General features: G+C 48.0%; 5 protein-coding genes across 5 annotated transcripts; 2 read left to right on the top strand and 3 right to left on the bottom strand.

The window, feature by feature from the left end:
- Positions 1-100: 100 nt before the first annotated feature.
- BDV38DRAFT_286435 (uncharacterized protein) lies at positions 101-595 on the top strand (the record flags this gene model as incomplete). Its single annotated transcript, XM_032060667.1, has 1 exon — positions 101-595. The coding sequence occupies one exon, from the start codon at positions 101-103 to the stop codon at positions 593-595; it is 495 nt and encodes a 164-aa protein (XP_031909876.1).
- Positions 596-1,600: 1,005 nt separating this feature from the next.
- BDV38DRAFT_274019 (cytochrome P450) lies at positions 1,601-3,139 on the bottom strand (the record flags this gene model as incomplete). The annotated part of the gene is made up of 1 exon (XM_032057774.1): positions 1,601-3,139. The coding sequence occupies one exon, from the start codon at positions 3,137-3,139 to the stop codon at positions 1,601-1,603; it is 1,539 nt and encodes a 512-aa protein (XP_031909875.1).
- Positions 3,140-6,874: 3,735 nt separating this feature from the next.
- On the bottom strand, positions 6,875-7,300 carry BDV38DRAFT_286433 (uncharacterized protein; the record flags this gene model as incomplete). Its single annotated transcript, XM_032060666.1, has 1 exon — positions 6,875-7,300. One exon carries the CDS (start codon positions 7,298-7,300, stop codon positions 6,875-6,877), a length of 426 nt encoding a protein of 141 aa, XP_031909874.1.
- Positions 7,301-10,076: 2,776 nt separating this feature from the next.
- Positions 10,077-11,135, top strand: BDV38DRAFT_286432 (sterol desaturase family protein; the record flags this gene model as incomplete). The annotated part of the gene is made up of 1 exon (XM_032060665.1): positions 10,077-11,135. One exon carries the CDS (start codon positions 10,077-10,079, stop codon positions 11,133-11,135), a length of 1,059 nt encoding a protein of 352 aa, XP_031909873.1.
- Positions 11,136-11,819: 684 nt separating this feature from the next.
- BDV38DRAFT_257164 (RmlC-like cupin domain-containing protein) lies at positions 11,820-13,067 on the bottom strand. Its single transcript, XM_032055589.1, has one exon. It carries the CDS (start codon positions 12,943-12,945, stop codon positions 12,109-12,111), a length of 837 nt encoding a protein of 278 aa, XP_031909872.1. The 5' UTR covers positions 12,946-13,067; the 3' UTR covers positions 11,820-12,108.
- Between the last annotated feature and the right edge of the window lie 299 nt (positions 13,068-13,366).

The raw sequence follows: 13,366 nt of genomic DNA, 5'->3' as shown, positions 1-13,366 counted from the left end.
GAAGTACTGAAGCTTTATAAACCCCCGACTGAGAACGGTGCTACATAAAATTGTCATCGCATACCATCAACCCACCCCATACGATACTCACTCGATCACAATGGAACCGATGAGCTACCAAGTGTTGATTACCGGAGAGCAGGACATCAAGACTGCTCACAAACGACGAAATGTCTATCTCCGACCCTTCCTCCTATTCTGGCTGAATTCTCTTTTCGCAGAAATCATTTTCTTGGCCGTCGGTATTTTCGTTATGACGGGGACTCGCGACCTTCTTTATAAGATTTTATGGACTCTGGTCTTTTGTCCACTAGGAATGGGCGGTGCGATGGGGGGGCTCATCAACTGCTTCATTGTTGACCATTACTATGGGAAAAAGGCGGCACATTTCACCGGTATTCTGTCGCTACTCATCCTAAGCAGTTGCAACTACCTGTGCTATAATCTTGACCGACATTTCGGTTGGTTTGGCGCGACTGAACATCCATTGTGGTTCCATTGGCGCTACCCCATGATTTGGATGGTTGGTTACTTCAATGGGCTTTTGTTGTTCACGGATCGAGGCCAGGAGCGACTGGCAAAGCTGGGGCTTTGAATGTTTCATATCGGTGAATGGAGAGGGCATGCTTGGCGTTCCGATATCTCACATCATGCTAGGTTACGGACAGCCTGCCTAGCCTGCTGCCCAGTACTAGACGCTATTGACGTGACGCACTGAAGGTTGGAGGATATATCTGTGAGAGTATACATTGACCTCCGCATTTCTGGCTAGGATTGAGGGTCAAATATGCCACTGTGTATGGGGAATGTGGCAGCTGATAACTTCTAAATTGTGGACGTATATAGAGACTGGTTGGACAGATTGCTCCTGTCGCTGTTGGCCCCCATCGTGAGCGGTACCTTCAATCTGCTGAGAATCCAATACTTTGGATACGTAGGGGAGTCTCCGTGTTAGCAGCACATTTCTATCATATGTCATTTCACGCAATGGAACAGGTTGTATGCTAGTGTGTTGAAACATAATCTGCCTTCCATATCCTCTTAAAAGAGTATTGGGGGCAGCACCCGCTAAGCCCCTGAGTGATAGATTCCCATCAACAACGGAGAAGGAGGCCTGCCGGTCTATAGTGAATGGTTGTAGCCATGCTTTCCGAGAATATCTAGCCTTCATTTAGACTGAATGTCAATGCTTAGGAGTTTTGGCCACACGTGTTGATTATCCTAACAAGAAGACTGGGGCTTAGACGAGCGAGGTATCGAAATGCCGTCGACTATGCCCCATATTCGGCGATCATCAGTTGCCTTGCAGCTGAAAGGTTCTCCGTAACAAGGATTGCAAACCGAGAGATAAGCAGTCTGCCGCCTCATGGGAGATGCAGAACTTCCACTCTTCACTCTTCACAAATGGACTAGACCCTACCAATAAAGGGTCTCCATTGTGTCACCTGTGATCACAACCGAACGAATCTTGGACTACGTGGTATCCACTGAGTCGTGTTTATACGTCGACCGGGGAAAAGTGGTTGTAGCCAATGGGTGGGAATGAGTTTTGCATGAAATGAAGACCTATTATACTGCTGAGCCGACGGCCAAATTAATCCTACCGTTTTGTAGGAGTAAAGGCGTCGTGTCCAATTGCTTTTAATAAATCGTTACAGTCCTTATTCGCCGTTTGCCACCCCTGTTCAATAATCTGTTGACGTTCAGGGCTTCGCACGCGGAACGAAGCCTCAAAGGGTGGAAGTGTAAATATCACGCCGAAATTCTCCGACCGGTCTGCCGCCTTCACATCCTCCAAGGTGCTCGTTACTGGACAATCTATGTCATACGCCCAAAGCATGCGCGCTATCGCGATGAACAGAGAGGACCGTGCAAAGTATTGTCCCGGGCATATTCTTCTGCCAAAGCCAAAGGCCGAAAGAGGAAGGTCGGGGTTCTGGATCCATCTCTCGGGCTTGAACGACGGGGCGTCTTCGAAAATACTCTCGTCCATATCCATTTCCCATTGATTCGCAATGATCGTGGCACCGGCTGGAAGGAAATACCCCATGTACTCATCATCCTCGGAGAGTGTTCGGGGTCCACCGACCGGGGCCATTGGTCTCCACCGGAGTACTTCGGAGATGAATGCATTGACGTACGGGAGTTTATCCTGGTCCTCGAATGATGGGAGCCTCTGTGAGCCCACAACCTGGTCCAATTCTCTTTGTGCTTGGCGCATAGCATCGGGGTAGAGTAAACTGGCCATAACAGCTATCCGCAGGGTTGAGTCGGTGGTGTGGCTCCCAGCTATGTAGACCTCCCCGATACTGAAAGCGAGCTGTTCTAGGGAGAAGTCTTTACTTTCCTTCCTGCTGAAGGCTTCCTTGCTCCAGTTCCAAGTGTCCTGTTGCAGAGCGGATTGAATGCACTTGATGAATGCATTCTTTACATTATTGTGGCTTCTTTCGCCGTTGGCTTTCCACCGGGAGAACAATTTTGGAAGTCGGTCAAGGATTGGGAATATGTCAACCAAGAAAGTCATCACCGAGGTTGCGCTGGTTAGTGATTCGAACATCTTGTCCATGTGCTCCTGATCACTCTTATTCTCCTCGTCAACATCTTTTCCATATGCCAAGTTGAACATTACATTAGAGACATAATGGTGGAAACACGACCCAAAGTCGTTTGTTGACAACAGGCGGTGCAAAGTCTTCTTGCTTTGGGTATCCAAAAGGGCCTGGCAAGCTCGAGTGAATTGAGGACTGAGAAACGTTGTGTGGAGCCGTCGATGAAGCTTCCACTCTGGTCCGTATTCCATGAAGACCGGCTGCAGGCCCTTTGCGATATATTTGTTGACGTATACTGACTGAATATGAGTGCTGTACAAGCTGCCGCGCTTGTCCAGCAGGTCCCGGGCGATTCGGTGGCTCCCCAGAATAATGATCGTCTGGACTCCGAGTTTCAGGCTTACGATAGGACCGTGCTCTTGGTGCCATTTTCTAAAGGTCAGCCATATTTCCTTTTGTGGGATTGCGCCTGGATTTAGAAGCGTTGGCCCAGGAGGAAGGGGTAATGTCGAGCGGTTGGAGCGAACAAGCGATTTGTAGCAAATGTATAAGGTAATTGTAACCAAGCATACTAGGCCTATGAGTGCCATGATCCGCTTTCTTCTTTCGAGGCGGCCCAAGAATATTGGCTAATGTAAAATGCGATTGTATTGAGCAGATATTTAGAGCCCTGTAGGAAGCAGTACCGCCCACAAAACGTGGTATTAATACCTTTCCGTTCGAGCTATTTAATGATTGAGGCTGGTATGTTGTGCGCCCCTTCAAGGCCGACATTCGTATTCTGATGCAGGGAGTTGGGCGAGTTATAATGCGGATATTCTCTGGGACGAAGCCAGGTTAGCCAATGAGATGTTTCCAGTTGGTATTGCACAAGCTCACCGAGGGAGAGACATTTAATCTCCCGCTTTAAGCTTGCGTGGTTAGTTGTCAATATGGAAGCCCCTTGCGTGGAAATTTGCCAGAGCATCCTCTGACGCCACTACCCGAGCAGTTCCTGAAACTATTTAATAAAACCTAATGAATACTCCTCATCCCTTAAGCGTCTGATAGATCCATGGCGATTTTAGCAACCTGAGGGATGTATTATTTCTCCCTGGTGTCGTAACGATAGTGATTAGACCTAACCAGTATTGCAAGTTGGTTCATATTCCTCTCCCTTCCATTCGAAGAGACGAGTGAAAGTGCCCACATCGCCTTGTGTTTTGTCAGTATAGGGGACGAGTCGACGCGTTAATGTACCTACTCGCTGGTATGTAGGAACTTGTTTAGCTCCTTGGAATGCTACTGATGCGATCTATGAGCCGGAGGATGAAACTTAAACCGCCCGTTGGTGGAGTAGGTTAATCCAACAAACGATCAACAGAAACCCCTTTGTTCTTATTTAATCCCTTGATTCCTCACCCAATCTTTTCCGCCAAATATGAGAAACAGGCTTTACCCTGCTGAACCGAGGAAAGCCCCTTGAATGCCCTTCTTTTAGACCCAGTCCCATTCTTAGCTCGCAGGATTTCAACGTCGAAAGGTTCAACCCCTTACTGAGGGCAGTCTTGGTGCAACATTGAAGAATCACGTTAGTGGACCATCTCATCTAGGAGAGGACATGCTCCACTATCCTTGAATCCACATCCCCTCCAATGCTGGGACCGTTTATCAACCAGACAACGTTTTTGCATACCACGAGCAGGATAGTTTAACTCATCTGATAGCCCAACCCTCACAGTCCCTGCAGAGATCTGCAGCCGCCCGGATATTGTATGTTGCTATAGTTAACAACCCAGAAACTATTCCGGGGTAAACATGCCATTAGTCACGTATCCTAGTTCCAGGGGGAATGAAAAAGTGACCCGTCGACTCGTGCTGATCTTTACTCTTTGTAGATTCATCATGCAGTTATGGGAGTTTGACAGAGTAACCAACGAAAGCACCTTGTTCTAGATGAGTTTCGGAAAAGGAGCTTTCGCCCTGGCGGCAGAGCCACGCGTTGGAAATTCCTCCGTACAGAAGGTGAAACGAAGCTGCCACTCGTGGTTAAGGACTCTTGGCAGTATCCTGAGCTGAATGAAGGGGGTAGGTGGGGTTACCAATGTGGCGAGGTAATATCTACTCAAAGTCCTCCGTATCTTTATGGCTGAGGGTAAGGGAAACTGGTGCACACGCTCTCAATACGGTTTGGGACGAAAACTTTCATCAAGCTCTTGTAGTGACACCGAAACAATCCCCCCTACCCTTGCCAAGGAAACGCACCTGCTCGAAGTCGCTGAGCAAGAACAGGGGTAACCCTGATACAATAAATCGAATAGACGGTCGTGCGATTATCTCTTATGGCGGTGAATTGCTTTATAATTCTACTTTTCTTGTTGTGACACTCGTTTCCTTTGACCTTTGTATGGTGATCTATCATCCGTTGTATACTGCAACAGGGTTTCCACGAGGAGATATGTTTACAGGTAATATTATGTTGAAAGAAGAGAGTATAACTGTCCCAGGCATGCATGGCTTGTCGATTTAAACCTTGCACTTGAAGAGACACGCGGTCTGTCTACTGTGGCATAGGGTAATACCTGGATCGAAGGCTTCATGCAAATAGGGCAGTTGTTAGGTGACAGATTGTCCTCGGTACGTAGACTAGAATCCTTTTTCTGGGTTCTCTTCTGAATCTGGATTCACTATGAAGATCTAAATGAGAAATGCCTGCTTATCTGGTAATTCGACGAGTGGGACTATGTGAGTATGGAAAAGTTAGCCAAGCTCAAACATGGAACTGTTTCAGAGGATCATATTTTGAAAGCACCATAGACAAGGCCACGAAATATTATAAAGCACCGAAGCCTTGGGTTGATAGGCTACGAAAGTCAGTGTTCCCGAATGGGAAGATACGAGGAAAAGGAGAGGAGAGCGTTCTCTCTCACATGTGTGAGATATTATGATAGCCACAAGATGCCTTGAGAGAGGCGTCTCTTGTTTGGGCTAAATTGTCGCGCGAAGTGGATTTCCCAAAGAAAATACGCAGGCAAAAGGGGACCTGGCGGTCCGGTTGTGGATCGACCATGTCTACTTATCTGTCAACAATGCTAGCCAGTGGTTACTCCTTGCATATAATATCACTGTCAAGGACAACCGGACTACAACTCTGACCACGAGCGTATTCCGTTCGGAATTTGCGGGGTGTATGAGACACCATTTGAATTCATCTGACTTCCATTTGTGCGAGTTTGAGTTAGTGTCATTTATTCCGTACAGTAGGCGAATGAACTGGTCGCCTATCTACACTACCTTCAGGCCACAGCTACATGGTGGGTATATGATTAAATTTTCCCCTCCAAGATATCCAGTCCCGTTGATAAGGTTGAGAGGGATACATCCAAAATCAAACGAGGAGCCAGGTCTTCGCCTGGTTGACTAAGGACTGTGAATTCTAGGTTGGTAGAATTGGATTTAAGGAGTGAAACCTTTCATATCGCTTCTAGTAGATTATCTATATCCCCTCCCTCCTGAAGTGCAAGATGTAGATCTCGTATCTGGAAATACCATGACATGCTGGCGTGTTTCTGCACAGCCTTCTGTGCCAACCTGTGTTGTTTAGGAGTTAAAAGCTTGACAAGATCCTCGGAACTCGACATAGTGTATGCATAGGAATGTAATGTATCCCTAGGCTTTCTCTAACTCAATTCAATGTTTTATACCGCTGGCTACCTGCCTTTATGGTTCATTGATATACCAGTGAACAGACCTAGATTTGAGCTATAATACATGAGATATTTACACAACTACATTCGTTTTTACCCGATTTAAACAATCATGAAAAATGTCATTATTGTTCTTTGAAGAGCCGACAGATTCTGAGGAAAAATATAAAGTAATATTATGGATACCGATGTAGAGGGTTTGTTTGACAGCTCGAGAGTACGTTCAGTGATGCATCAGCCAATTAAGAAATAAATGATTGTCTGAATTCTTGGCCTATCTGTGGTTTCTAGCGGTTTGGATATGTTAATGCTATTCCTCCGAACAAGTTCAGCCTTTGCAGAGTAATTCATGACGCGGAACAGCCACCCAGATCCCGAACAGAACCAACGCTCCTACTGCACAAATTGAAGATTCTTGTGTCTCTCGAACCAGTGTTTGAAGGTTTGGCAGATGCGGGCAAAATTCAGTTGAGAAAAAGGTAGGAAGCTCTTCTATCCTCCCCAGAGCCTCGAAAGATCAGCGTTCCTTCATTTTCGGTCCTTGGATGGTATGAAGTCCAGTCTTTTATGCTCGAGTCAACTATATCAGGAGATTAGATTTATTTAAAGGGAAAAGGATCAATCTGCAAGCTACTTACATCAAATCTGCGTCAACTGGAAGCTCTCATCATTGGTAGGGGTAGGAGGAGAGAGATCCAGCTGATTATTCGAGTTCCGATGCAGAAGCAACTCGCTTCCGGGGTCCTGAAAGGTGTAGATATCGCCGGAAATGTTGTTTATCAGGAAAAGCTGCGCTGTCGCGGACGTGCTGCAAATCGCACCCTCCTCCGAACCGCAATTGATGTACTGGTTCGTGCCATTGTTCACGATCGCATACTGGTCAATGTCTGCTTCAATGAAGAACCAAGCCTGAGGATCTCCCTCCTTGAAAGTAATGGTACCAGACGCGTCTGCCAGATAAAGCTCGGTTCCCGCTGAGGCAACTGCGTATGTTCCCTCTAAATATTGGGCAAGTGCTTGGCAGGAGTGCATGGCCAACAAGCTGAGCATGGCAGAGACCTTCATTTTGGCTGGTGTTGGGAGTGTTGGAAGTTCCAGCTAGAAAGTGGAAATGGATACTATGGAGATATGATAGGGATCTAGTCGAGCGAAGAGCCACATTATATAGGGGCTAGTGGGCTACCCTTAATATGCTGTGTACTACAAGCCGTTCAGGTCATGACACATTTTCGACGAGTTATTGCAATGATACTTAGACTATTATTAAATGATCTGCAATGACTATTGGACAAAACAGGAATAAGAATGACGCCCTTGCCGACATGTCTTTCCAAAAAAAGAAAAGAAATGTGTGGTGCAGCTGAAAAAAAAAAGAAAAGAAAAGAGAGAGAGAGGGAAAGAAAAGCGAAGAAACAAGAGAAAAAGCAAATATGAAAGAATGCATGGAGTTCAACACCCAATAACTGAACACTTTGAATCAAAAGCTATGCTAGGTACGATTTCTGTCGAGCAGAGAAGGAATGTAAGTTTGGCTTGAAAGCTCTGGGGTTGAATCAAGAACAACTCATTCAATGAACGCGCATGATAGCTTCTGCTGCCGTGATACGTCCGTGAGTCTTTTTAACTTTTATTTCTTATTCCTCTCAAGTTATACATTCAAGATTAATCAATCTGTCATCTTTCGCAGCTGGTTGGCTTTGGCATTCCCGCCGTAAGAATGCCTGAGAATCGATACCTAAGGCAGCCGTTGAGGTATGCCATCACATGACAGAAAAGAAGCAGATCAACATCTTCCATTGCTGGACTGGCATCGAACACGCATCAACAAAAGGGCAACTTATATCCAGGGGATAGGACACGGTTTCATCGTGGCCCTGACAGCCCGTGGTGGTCTATTCTGGGTTAGTGGCATAAATAGGCGGCTTTTAATGTTGAATAGCCTCCGTCTGCAGCACATACTGCACGGCCACTCGTAGGAGCTAGGCACAATTGGCACCTCACTGGTCGGCGTTCCACGAAGGAGTATCTGCAAATCGCGTCCTGTGTTCTGAATGATTAGAACAGCTTCATACCTAACTAGTGCGATACAGGGCCGCTCCGCTTTTCTCGCTCAGCAGGATGCATTGGACTTTGGAGTACTTCAGTCAATGTCTCGCACCTAAGCTGGTAACAGGGTGCATGGCGCCCTTTAGGCCGGAAAGGCGGACTCTAAGCTTTCATGTGATGCTTCAACCAGGGAAAGTTGGTCAATGAGGGCCACCGCACTCTATCGAGGACCTAATTGTGCGGGCGACCCAAGTGACTCTAAGAATGCTCTCTTGGCGTCTCATGTAGCGATAGGCTACAGTCCAACCATGCAGGCGACTGGATTCTAAGACGGGGTTCAATTTCAACCAAGACCATAGACTGACGGTCTTTTCTAAATCAGATGGTTACATTCCGCCCTGGATGATCCTTGCGTTGAAACAAGGCCGCAAATGACTCCAGTCGCTGAAACACACCGCATTAATTCAGAGATATTTCGCCATGGCAGCGTCTGAAAAAGCCCTTCTACCCAGCTTTACCTTGGTATCGGCTGGGAATATATGGGCTCGGCTATTTCTGATGCAGCCAAGAGCTTCTACAACGGATCAAATGTCTCTACCGGGACGGGGATGGGGTGCAGCAGGGTAGACCAGCTAGTTATTCTGAAATATCATCCTGATTATATGCAAATTGCTTTCTACCATGGAAATCGGTAAAATAATGCGATCTGAGACTACTCCCTTCAAGGATTTGTTCAAGACCCTATCCAGACGTCAAGTATCCTGGATGTGAGGCTGCGGTGGGGCAGTCCAGGCTCGGAGGTTAATAACAAATGCACCCTCTCGCATAAAGTCACTTGCTGTATTGCAGAGGACCTACGCTTCTCCCATCTGGCAATGAGGACGGTGGTGGTCCTTCTTCCATCCGAGGTCAGCTGGACCATGGGACCTTACGGAGAACATGTGCAAAGCTGCGATACAGCAAAGGCTCCGACTCCCCTGGGCATAACAGGTCTTAGACTACCAGAAATATGTAGGTTGCTACGGTTTTAGTATGATCTGATGAGCATCCTGGACAGGTGTATCATCTGGTCGTTGAAAATAGAAAGGAAGCCCTATCTTGAACCGGCAAGAGGTGACGTGACTTTGTCGTGGGAGAACCAACTGCGCGTTTGCCAAGCAATACCCTTGCCTCCCGGGCTGAGGATAGAGTCGTTGGAGTGCATGCCGATGGATCTTTTCGATTAAGTTTTGTTTCATTTTAGGAATGAGATGCGAGACCATTAAGCCTGGGAAGATAGACCAGGCTAAGTACTAGCTCTGCCCTAACGGAGGCCAAAACCACCCATGCACATGTAGTATTAAGTCTGACAAAAGCAGAGTCCACCCAGATATATCTAATTCCGGGCTCAACCATCACATTCTGAAGAGTCTTCTCTATATTAGGGGCTAAGGAATGGATTAGGGCTTCCCCGCTCTGAAGATCCCTAGAGACAGCCGGGGACCGAGGCAGATGCTCACCACACAGAGCCAATTACGAACACGCCTTCATCCCCACGCAAGAACGGCGTAGTATCCCCAACATTTCCCTATATGACATCTTTGGGGCCGATCGGTGGGGCGAAAAACCCTGAGTGACTATACCTCTGAAACTGGTTGATGTGGAGGGGCAGGTTATCGTCGATCTCACATGATGTAGCTATCATACATGGTACCGAGCGACCTTTTGGCTGAGCTAGGGATATAAGATGAAGGCTGTGTAGACCTGGGTCACAGAGGCTCGTCTCTTCCCCGACAGAATAACACATTTATGAGATATGGCGACCGAAACAACTACGAAAGGCCATCCCCGCGATTCGATGGTGTCCACCTGGCGCGATGGTGACCGATCGAAATGGACACCTTCCCACTGGCTGCTTGACCTGCTGGGCACACGCCTGAAACCCCACAGGAGAGAAGTGCCCGTTTATTCGAAGGATGAAAAGATCCCGTTCGTTCGAGAATGGACTGTCCATCTGTGGATTATGTCTCACGCCTTGATTCCGCACGTTCTTCATCAAGCATACATGACCTATACTGGCCGGACCCTCCACCCGATCGTCGTCTTTTGGTTGTATACAACGACATTCTATGGAACCGGTATCCATCTTATGCAAACCATTCGCCGTCTCGGGTGGGTCTACGGTTTCCTGGACGGAGATAAGCATGAACGAGATGACATACCTGATGTTGGTGTGGAGAGGGTTGCGGCGGAACTGCTTTCTGTCCCGACCCTTCGCCTGGCCATGTCCGTCTACCTCTCATATCGACCGCAGGAGCTCCCACTCTCTTTCAACTGGGGATGCTTAGCGTTGGAGATCGGACTGTACAGCATCACCGTGGACTTCTGGTTTTATTGGTACCACCGCTTGATGCACTCGGTGCCCCTGTTGTGGAAGTTCCACCGCACGCACCACCTAACGAAACACCCCCACCCGCTGCTGGGAGCTTATGCGGACCACGAGCAGGAATTTATGGATATAATAGGCATCCCACTCCTCGCCTATGGCACTCTAAAGCTAATGGGATTGCCCATGTCATTTTACGAATGGTATATCTGCTATCAATATGTGGTCTTCTCGGAGATCATCGGACATAGCGGCCTCCGCGTTCATGGCGGTGCCCCCTCTACCCTCAATTGGTTACTTGAAATGGTTGATGCAGAGCTAGTGATCGAAGACCATGACCTCCACCACCGGTATGGATGGAGAAAGAGCCACAACTACGGCAAGCAGACTCGTGTCTGGGACCGTATTTTTGGTACCTGCCGTGAACGCATCGAAGGTCAAAAGGACAATATCGACTATGTAAACCGTGTTACGTTCCCGCTATTTTAAGAATCTCCATTTGACACGCCGAGAAATGGGCGTAACTGATGGTCAAACGGGAAAACTGAGAGGAGCAGATACACTAGACCGTTCTGTACTTATGATCCATTTCAACACAACACCCCAATCAATACTCATCTCCTGCTTCTCAGGACAAGCCAAAGGTGTTTCTACAGTATTTGATTAGTCAAGTGAAATGGTGGCCCAAGAATCTCGGTCACTTGCCATGCATGGCATACCCTATCTTTACTTAGGCGCCTATCGTGGCTGAATTTATGTTACCGTGTGGCCAGCGCCGATCAAACGGTTTCTGGGGAATTTAATGTGGTTCAGACCCCAGATGTCCTGGGGTATTTGGCCCACCTTGACTGGTCTTCTGATGATCATATGGGGGGGATGAAACCGAGGTATCCGCGTGCTGGACACCTGTCATGCCTCTTAGCAGTTGCGATGCTCAACAACTTGCAAGACAATCAGCATTAAGTGTCCGTGAGTCACCCTCCTCTCGGGCAGGACATTCAGACCCTCTGAACTCGGTGCTAGTATCACTACATTGTCAAGGTCGGTAGCTATCCGTTGGTAAGAAATCTCAGGAAACTATAGTGTAGTAATGATGACTCACGAGTATGTTGTAGCGAGACTCTTAAATAGTAATGTTTATTGATATTTAAGGCATTACACGACCAGAAAAAATCATCGTCAAGTTTAAAATTTTGTACTTTTTTGTTGTATCTCATTATTTACATGGTTTAACCCTTGGAATCATAACATGTTCATGCATCTCCAACCGCAACTGACTGAATAACAATGTGTGGTGGAAATAGTTGTATCGTGTCTGGTCTGTACGGTTCGTTATTGGACTTCTGACGGGCTGATTGGTTCTTGGCGCCGACGGCCAACATCGACTCCCCGCATTTTCCTCATCCGGACCGGAATATCATTATTCAGGCCCCGCTCCCGTTCGTGCACGCCCTTTCTGTGCTTATCGCGATAGCTTCATGTGGCGGTTGACGTCCTTGTAGAGCAGGTAGCGGAATTTGCCAGGGCCACCGGCGTAACAAGCCTGGGGGCAGAAGGCACGCAGCCACATGAAGTCGCCGGCTTCCACCTCGACCCAGTCCTGATTGAGGCGATAGACGGCTTTTCCTTCGAGGACATACAGCCCGTGTTCCATGACATGGGTTTCGGCAAACGGGATAACACCACCGGGCTCGAAGGTCACGATGGTGACATGCATGTCATGACGCAGATCCGTCGGGTCGACAAACCGGGTGGTGGCCCACGCATTGTTGGTGTTTGGCATGGGCGAGGGCACGATGTCCTTTTCATTGAGGAAGAGTGGGTCGGGGGCATCGAGTCCCGCCACGGATTCATAGGCCTTGCGGATCCAATGGAAACGAGCGGTTGCCACGCCGGTGTTGCGCAGGGTCCATCCGCTTTTCGGCGGCAGATACGCATATCCCCCCTCCGTCAGTCGGTGCGTTTCCCCCGCCAACGTAATGCTCACTTCGCCTTCGACGACAAAGACCACCCCTTCGGCGCCCTCGTCGAGTTCGGCGCGGTCACTACCACCTCCGGGTTGCACTTCCATGATGTACTGTGAGAAGGTCTCGGCAAAGCCCGACAACGGCCGGGCAATGACCCACAACCGCGTCTGCTCCCAGAAGGGCAGGAAACTCGTCACGATGTCGCTAAAGGTACCCTTCGGGATGACTGCATAGGCTTCGGTGAACATAGCACGGTCGGTGAGCAGCTGGGTCTGTGGTGGTAATCCACCTGTGGGTGCATAATATGCACTGATGTTCTTGTCGTTACCCATGGTGGGGGAGATGGGGAAATCTTTGGGCTGTCAACTGTTGTAGGGATCAATCACGGTGAGCTTCCTTCAATGTGTCTAGAAGAATACAATAAAATAAAATACAAAGTGACGAATGTCAAAGCTCACAGTGAAAGGAAGTTAGTGGTGACGAAGAGGGTCCCTTGCATATTAAATACACACAGTTTCCGGCGTTGACCGATCTCGGGTCAGGCCGACGGTCGCAGCCGTGAAGTGGATCGAAAGACTCACGGGAATTCTCCGACACCGTTGGCGGGGCACGTTACTTATCTTTAATTTAGCCTGTCATTCAGTTGATAATTTCTTTACAATGTATGGTGTTTTGATAATGTCTCTCGGTCACTTTGCACTATGGTAGACCTGATTATAATAACTAGTCACTGCTTAGAAACCACCCTCAATG

The sequence above is a fragment of the Aspergillus pseudotamarii genome (genome assembly GCF_009193445.1).
Source record: "Aspergillus pseudotamarii strain CBS 117625 unplaced genomic scaffold BDV38scaffold_61, whole genome shotgun sequence".
Classification (NCBI taxonomy): domain Eukaryota; kingdom Fungi; phylum Ascomycota; class Eurotiomycetes; order Eurotiales; family Aspergillaceae; genus Aspergillus; species Aspergillus pseudotamarii.
This window is presented reverse-complemented; position numbering and strand designations above follow the sequence as displayed.

Bases quoted from the DNA above. Each gene is read 5' to 3' on its own strand.
- BDV38DRAFT_257164 (XM_032055589.1), bottom strand. From the start codon at position 12,945: ATGGGTAACGACAAGAACATCAGTGCATATTATGCACCCACAGGTGGA.